The 8,324-nt window shown below is 35.7% G+C and overlaps 1 protein-coding gene across 1 annotated transcript; it reads left to right on the top strand.

Moving 5' to 3' along the window:
* The first annotated feature begins 4,115 nt into the window (after positions 1–4,115).
* On the top strand, positions 4,116–6,777 carry LOC137711916 (probable receptor-like protein kinase At4g10390). Its single transcript, XM_068451068.1, has 2 exons — positions 4,116–4,844; positions 6,000–6,777. Exons 1-2 carry the CDS (start codon positions 4,172–4,174, stop codon positions 6,707–6,709), a joined length of 1,383 nt encoding a protein of 460 aa, XP_068307169.1. The 5' UTR covers positions 4,116–4,171; the 3' UTR covers positions 6,710–6,777.
* The last annotated feature ends 1,547 nt before the right edge of the window (positions 6,778–8,324 follow it).

Here is an 8,324-nt window from a genome sequence, read left to right as displayed (position 1 = left end):
TCAAATACTCTTGGCTTTACATTATTGGGTTCATGCTATTTTCTTATGAGAAAGAAGTCCCCACTTGTTATGGTTGATTTACATTGACTAAATTATTCAAATTTCGCTGTAATTATCATTCAATAACTTTATTCAGCCTGCAACGTGTATGAATAATTGAAAAGAAAAAATAAACATGTGACATTATTTTTTTTTTTAATGCGATGATTAATTTAAATTATACCCTAACTTTTGAAACAATATGAAGATAATCCACGATGAAGCTACTTTTTACCTAATGTGATATAAAAGTTTGTTTTAATTTAATTTTATGTTAGTGTGTGTTTTATCTTATTTTCCTAGACCTTTTTTTAATTGGATCCTACAACTTAATAATTAGTGAAAACAACGTTGTATATGATGACAAGTTATCTATTTGAGAAATGCTAAAGAACTCTTTCAAAGTGAGGCTTTTTATAAACTCTCTGTCACCTCATGTTTTTTATATAATGTTTTATAATGTTGGCACATGAATTGACGTCCAACTGTAAGGTAACAAAGAGTCCATAAAGGGTCTCCCTTTTGATAACGAAAAGAAACGACCAGAAATTGAAACGGTATGTAAAAGGGAAAAAAAATGTATGTGGACCATACCACTCAATATAAATACATGCAACTAATAAATTTGAAGACATTTTACAGATAATAAAATAAGAGTGTTATTATTTTCATCCCAGTGTTATATCTCTCCATCCACTTTTTAATTACAAGTTTGTTCATTTGCAAAATAATCAATAAAAACCTTAAAAGATATATAATAATAATAATCTCTATTAATTAATGAAACCCTCTTTGTCAACCAAAAGAGGGTGAAAATACTACTTAGTCTTCTATCACACAAAAAAATGATGGGCAAAAATGTAATTTCACAGTCCAAAATTTCCTGTTTTTTTATTGAAACCTCACCTACAGGTGATGTTAAAATACCTTCAATATTAATAAAATAATAAATAAAAAAAAAACCAAAAACAAAAACCTCCCACTCCCCCCACATTCTCTCTCTCCCTCTCTCCTTCTCATTTTCTAAAAAAAAATGTGTTCATACACACAAAGTGTGTAGACAAATGCTAGTAATAATAATAATAATAGGTTAAAAGGTACTAGGAGCCCCTAGACTTACATTATTGCAAAAGGAGTGGAACATATATAAGCCGAATTTGCAAAAAATTCATAAAAGATGAAGATAGTAGAATTTTGGACCAAAATACTGTAGAAGCCATTTCTAATTAAAGAGTAAGAAGCTAGCAATTGATGATAATTGGATATTGATAGTCATTATTAGAGTGCATAATCACACAGCCAAAGAGCATTTGACAAGTCATTTATTTGCTGATTGATTTGTTTGAGAAATAGCATTTCAATTTTTTAAACATAATAGTGGATGGGGAAATAGAATATTAGAGGTTATTTTAAAAATAATAGTTGATGACAAAATAACATTTCAAATTTTTAGCTCTTTATGGTGAGTGAGATGATAATGTGTGCGAGAAAATAGGACACTGGAGTCTTATAGCTATCTAAAATAAAATTATGGAAAGGGATCCTCTCCGAATCCCTTCCTCTTAATCTACAAAGTTTGGAGATCCGGACCATTGAAATTTGGTCTAACGGCTAAAGTTATTATACTTTTAAATTGGACCCCTGTTTGTAGTTATTTGATCAAATTTCAAATATTTGGATCCCTGAACTTGATGGATTAGGAGGAAGAAATCCGAAGTTGATCATTTTCCTAAAATTATAGCTTTTTTTGGTGAATTAAATGAGAGTATTTTGGTAGTTGGAATTAAATGATGACCTTGAAATGTGCAAAATGACTAGGATGACATGAAGCTCTCGCAAAACAAAACCTTGTGCACACGGCAAAACTCAGAAAACATTATAAACAAGGGAACTGGCAAGTAACAGTCGTACCATTTTGACTGGACCACATTATTAAATTCTGATAAGAAAAGAAAAGAAACGACCATAGAATTAAACAATATCGCTAACAATAATTGGATTATTTAAGAAAAAATTCAAACAAATCATCACATGGTGGTTTAATGGTTGGAGATGAATTATAAACCGGTATTTCATACGACATGTTCAGGTTTGATTCCTAATGCTAATAAATCACACGATAGTAAGAGAGGCTAAAATGCTTCGGTGAGTTGCACGATGATGGCTAGGAGAGGCTGAAATGCCTTTATGAGTTGCACGATGGTAGCCAGAAAGAGGCTGAAATGCCTCTGTGAGTCTTTCCCGATCTCTGAAGAGGTAGACTGTCATGATAAAGTCACCAGCTGGTCCATTTTTCTTTTTTTAAAAAGAAAAAAAAATGGGTAAAGTACAAAAAAAACTACCTCAACTATTGGTGTCATAACATTTTCATACCTCATATTTTTAAAATGACAATGTCATACCTCATCTTACGAATTTGTGCCAATGTCATACCTCTGTCAGTTTTTCTGTTAATTTTTCTGTTAAGTGCTGACGTGGCTAGATATTGGGGCCACTCACTAATCCAACTGGATTAAAATATAATTAAATATATTTTTTAATAATTAAAATATAAAAATATAAAAAGATAATTATTTTTTTATATAAAATTGTGGATCCACCCTCTCTCTCCTCTCTCTCTCGCCTTTCTTCTCTCTCTTTCTGGACACCCACCTTGCATCCCCAAAACCTTCCCACCCTTCCTACCCATCCCCCCCAACCTTCCTCCCCCTCACCCTTTCTTCCCCCCGCTCCCATCTTCTCTGCTCAACCTCTCCCTCCAAAAACTCTCCCATCTAGAGCCCTTCGACCTTTCTGTCTCCCACCTCTGCTTCGCCACTCTCCCACCCCGCCACCCCTCCCTTTCAATCACCTACCTTGCCGTCAACCACAACCTCTTATACGTCGCAGCGGGCCACGAGAAATGCCTCTAGATCTCTACTGCGTCGAGCCTGAAGATTTGGCAGGACTCAAATCTCCGCTGCGTCGAGTCGGTCAAGGCGCATGAGGATGCCGTGAATGCGTTGGTAGAGTCGAATGACGTGACGGTGTTTTGGGGATGGAAAGAAAAGAGAGAGGCGAGAGAGATGGGGGGAGAGAGAGATTTAATATAATTTTTTTTAAAATTTTTAATTATTAAAAAATATATTTAATTATATTTTAATCCAGTTGGATTAGTGAGTGGTCCCCATATTTAGCCACGTCAGCACTTAACAGAAAAACTGACGGAGGTATGACATTGACACAAATTCGTAAGATGAGGTATGACATTGTCATTTTAAAAAGATAAGATATGAAAGTGTCGTGACATCAATAACTGAGGTAGTTTTTTGTACTTTACCCAAAAAAAATTCAAATACTTCGTTCGTACAAGTGACTAATTCCACATCTTTTTTACAACTTACTATTCTTACTTTATTTTTATAGTTTAACATAATTCATATCCTAAGTCCGTAAGTTATATTGTTAGTCCATTGTGAAGCTAAGTCTACCCTCCCACTTCTTCACTGTAGATATTATCCTTTATTCAAAATAAACAATCCGCAAGTCATATAGCTGTCAAGAAGTAATGTCTTTGAATAACAGAGGTGATAAATTATCTTTCAAGCACTCTCTAAATATTAAATTGAGAGAAGGAAGAGGGGTTTAAACTCATGATGCAAAAAGTTAAACCGAAGACCTTATAGATTAGGGCAATCCATCACTTGCTAAATACTTTTTTCTTCTGCCAATAGTTATGAAATTCGGCCAAAAAAATATTCCTATTGTAGTTGTCTAAATGTTGTTGGTAAGGAAATGGGAAAATGGGGAGAGATTTTTAGTGTGTTTTTTAACACGACTTGGTACACTAAATGTAATAATACAATTTGTTAAAAATTAAAAATGAAAATTTAATTAATTATATCATGACATATGGTGTACCAGGCGGGTTATTTTCTCGGCACACTAAAATATTTCTCTTGCTTTTCAATTTATGAAATCAATCAATAAAAAAAGGCTAAGATCTTGATTTTGATTGGTGCGAGATCTAAATACACGCTCTTTTTCCTTTTCCTTTTTCAATTCCATATGTGGGAAAGTAGGAAGGAAGTTTGCCCATTTGTTTCTTTTATGTCTAGATCGAGATCACCCCTGCCAGATTGTGCCTCCTTCCATGGCCAAATCTCACCTCAAAGAAGAAGACGAAGTTGTTACAGAAAGACCACACGCTTACAGTTTTGTCTGCTGTTACTCCTACTTCTTCACCTCCATACTTTTGTTTTCCTCACTCTCCACTTTCTCCGAGGCTTCTCGCTCCATCCCAACCACCACCACCAGGTCCACCACCCTCCTTTCTCTCTCCTTCTCTTCCTCTCTCTCCTCCACCAACCCACCGTCAACCTCCCCTTTAAAACCATCTTCCCCCGTTGACACTTCCAAAACCCTCATCACATCTCTCACAATCTCCGCCGCCGCTGCCTTCCTCATTGTTTCAGTCATGGTGGTAATCAGATGTTTCGGATTCAGATCAAAACGCAAGCAAAATCGAATCGACGTCGAGAAGGAGGACCATATTGAAGAAAGTGGGGAGTTTAGCGTGAAGAAATTGAGGTGGGATTGGATAGAGAGATCTACTGATGGCTTCTCCAAGGTGATTGGAACTGGAGGGTTCAGCAATGTGTACTTGGCGCGAAACCCGGACCCTAATTCCAGTGATGGGTTCTGTGCGATTAAGGTCCACAACGGCAGCGAGCGGCTGAGCCGGGTTTTTAAGCAAGAACTCGATATTCTCCTCCGCCTTGAGCACCACCACATCGTCAAGCTTCTTGGCTACTCCGACAACCAAGGTCAGTCCATAAATTAAGGACATGTTCAGGATTGTGCTTAACATGGTTTTTGATAGTCAAACTTGTTTTCGATTGTATTCCCCCCCCCCCCCCCCCCAACACAAAAAGACAAAAAAATGTTTTTGAGTCATAAAAGCATTTTATGAAGGAGCACGTATCAGATGCTCGGATGCTCCTCATAAACCATGAATTGTATTTTCGTTAAGCAGTTGGTTTTTAATAAAATTTCAACGTGTATAATAAATTACTTCGAGCAAAACTGCTTAGAAGTGAGAATGTTTTCTAAGGAAGCAATCTCAGAGTCACTTTGCTAAATGTGTAATTTCTATTAAAATTTTTAAGGTTTATTTGGTATCCTATTTGAAAATTTTTAGAACTTCTCAAAACATTTCTTAAGAATTTTTCTTGAAAACAATTTTCTTTAGGAATCAAAAATTTGTTTGGTATGCGATTGAAAAATTTTAAATTTTACAACTTAAACTGGACAAAGAGATCCAAAAAGATGGGGTCGAAAGAAAAAGAGGAGAGAGGAGGACAGAAAGTAAAAGACAATTGGAGGAAAGAGAAAGAAATGAGAGAATCGGAAGAGATAGAGAGGAAAATGAGTGAAAGAAAGAACCGAGAGAATAAAGAGAGCGGATTCGAGGAAATATGAAAAAGGTTAAAAAAATTAAAAAAAAAAAAAAAGAGAAGGAGGAGTGAGAACGAAGAAAAGAGAGATATATTTGGAGTGAGGGAGAATGGAGAGAAAAGAAAGAAATGAGTTTTAAGTTTAAAAATTCTAAAAACTCATTTTTTGTGTTTTTAGATAATAGATTATATTTTTTGAGTTAATCTTGAGTTCAGTTTTTTAAAATAGTTGTACCAAACAAATTTTTAAAGCCTAAAATTTGAAAATTATTTTTGAATTTAAAAGATTGGATTCAAGTTGTGTATTAAAAAAGCTCTTAGTGATTACTTCTTGAGAAAACTTGCTTGTTAAATAAGCATCTAGTGTATCCTCCACTCAGCAACACGTTAAACATTTTTGTGTCAGATGGGTTGTAGTAGAGTACAATTTTCTTGATATTAATTTGTGATTTATTCTTATTTTCTTTGTGGGTTCAATCCAATTTATTCAAATAATAATATTTTGTATTTTTTTATGTGAAACAGAGGAGGGTGCTCTGGTTTTCGAGTACGTCGCCAACGGAAATCTCCAAGAGAAGCTCCACGGCGGAGACGCCACCTCAGCGCTGCCATGGAAGAACCGAATGGCAATCGCCTTCCAAATCGCACAAGCATTAGAATACCTCCACGAGAAATGCGCCCTCCAAATCGTTCACAAGGACATCAAAGCCTCAAATATCTTGCTCGACGAAAATCTCAACTGCAAGCTCTGCGATTTCGGGTCGGCGAAGATGGGGTTTTCCTCGACGGTCCAACCGCCGTCGTCGATGAGAAATCACGTCTTGACGATGATGGGCTCGCCGGGTTACACGGACCCGCACTACCTCCGAACAGGAATCGCTTCGAAGAAAAACGACGTATACAGCTTCGGCGTTTTGATCTTGGAGCTCGTGACCGGAATGGAGGCATTTTGCTCCGAAAAAGGGCAGTTCTTGACGACGTTGGTGGGGCCCAGGTTGAGGTACGGCGGTTGTGACGCAGCGGAGGTGGCCGAGTTGGTGGACCCGCGGTTGGGCGCTGCGGGGTTTGACGTCGAAGAGGCCAAGACCATGCTTGGTATTTCGGCAACGTGCTTGCGTCAGTCACCGACACTGAGGCCTTCGGCTACTCAAGTGTTGGAGACCATTCGGGAGAAAGTTTCGTCTGTTTCGTTTCTACAGTCAGTGTCTGATGACCCCAAAGAAATTGTATACTAGTTGATTGCTTGATTGATCCCAGCCGTTGATTTGGACGACCTTGTTGAATTGATTGTATAGAAAAGATGTAAAAGAAAGCTGGTTTAATAATGATTTTGATGTAAATTTGTACTGTGTCAAAAAGTTTTAGCAACAAAGAGAAAATTACACACAAAATAATGAGTAACCCTATTCAAAAGCATCTTCATCAAAACTCCACAAATCCTCGATAACTTGTTCAATGATTCGTAATTGAAATGAAAGGAATTAAATTAGGAGAATTGAAATGAATAAAGGTTGGAAGGGGCTGGAGTCAAAATCTTATTCTAGTTGAAGTTGTTTATTCTATTTGTTTGAAATCAGAGTAAAAATGCTACTAATTTGTAGAACAAAGTGTCACTTGCATTTATAGAACAACATTTGTAAAATCTTTTGAAGATGCTTTTAACGCACACATAGTAACATACTTTTTAATACATGTGAGTCTAACATACAATTGTTGGATTTACTTCTGTTCGAAAGCGTCAGCTTTGTGTGCCAAAAAAATAATTGTAAAATTATATGAGCAACATTCATGTGACGTCCAGTGTGAGCAATATCCATCCTCCACAAGATTATACACTATCTCATTATCTTTAAAGTTCACGTGTTTATATTCTCGAAAATCACTTTATAATTTGCATTTTCATTTTCCATTAAATTAAAAATCATTGTATCATAAAATTTGAATTTAAGACCAGGTTATCCAGTTCGAATTTTAGGCCATGATAACTCTCAACTCATCGAATATTCAGTGACACAATTTTTCTCTATAACATAAAAGGGATTGAGATGCATGAAAACAAAAAATTGCAAGTAACTGTTTGAGCCTTAAATAACAATTTGGGTTGAGAATGGGTTAACCCAAGCTGGAAAGTTATAATCCTCAGCTCAGTAAAGATCCTTTACGCCACTGGGCTTTTAGCCCAAGAAATGGTTGATTCAATCAAGTCCTTATGTAAATACGAGTGTGTGAGGATTCATATTATATATGGCTCGGTTGTGTCCTAGGCAAACTGCAATTGTTAATGGTCAGAATAAAGCCATGATTAAATACGAATTATCCCAAGGATCATAATTTATTCCTGATGAGATAAAAATGAAGTAAATACATAATGGGGTCAAGTTTAGAATCCTAGTTCGAACAAAATGAAGTAAATTCTCGTTGAGATTAGACCGAATCAGTTCCAAATGCAGCCTGCAATCACAAATCAAAAACCTAATTAGATAAGTAAAGAAAAATAATAAGAATTAAAAATTGCAATTTTTTTTTCTTTCTGATTTATTTTATTTATTTTTGTAATTAAGAATAAAAGCAGGAAAATAAATTAAACGAAATAAAAAGAAAAGAGTTAGAAAAAAAATTTGGTTGCTTCCCAAAAAAAGCGCTTTAGTTAACGTCTAGAGCTAGACGGATCGGAAGGAAATTGGGAATCGCGTCACTTGTTATTTCAAAGTTAACCACTCTTTAATAACGTCATAGAGCAATGTGCTTCCAAATTTAATGGTTGAATTCTTCTTATACGCCCTTCTTTTTTAATGATTTTTTGTAAAGAACTAGGTTCCTTTCGAACAATGTTTATTTCTCCATTGAGTT

This window comes from Pyrus communis, chromosome 13 (genome assembly GCF_963583255.1).
Source record: "Pyrus communis chromosome 13, drPyrComm1.1, whole genome shotgun sequence".
Taxonomy (NCBI): domain Eukaryota; kingdom Viridiplantae; phylum Streptophyta; class Magnoliopsida; order Rosales; family Rosaceae; genus Pyrus; species Pyrus communis.
Note: the sequence above shows the minus strand (reverse complement) of the source record. Positions and strands in the feature narration are given on the sequence as shown.

Bases quoted from the DNA above. Each gene is read 5' to 3' on its own strand.
- LOC137711916 (XM_068451068.1), top strand. From the start codon at position 4,172: ATGGCCAAATCTCACCTCAAAGAAGAAGACGAAGTTGTTACAGAAAGA. The intron at 4,845-5,999 runs GTCAGTCCATAA...TATGTGAAACAG, and splicing joins TGGCTACTCCGACAACCAAG to AGGAGGGTGCTCTGGTTTTC.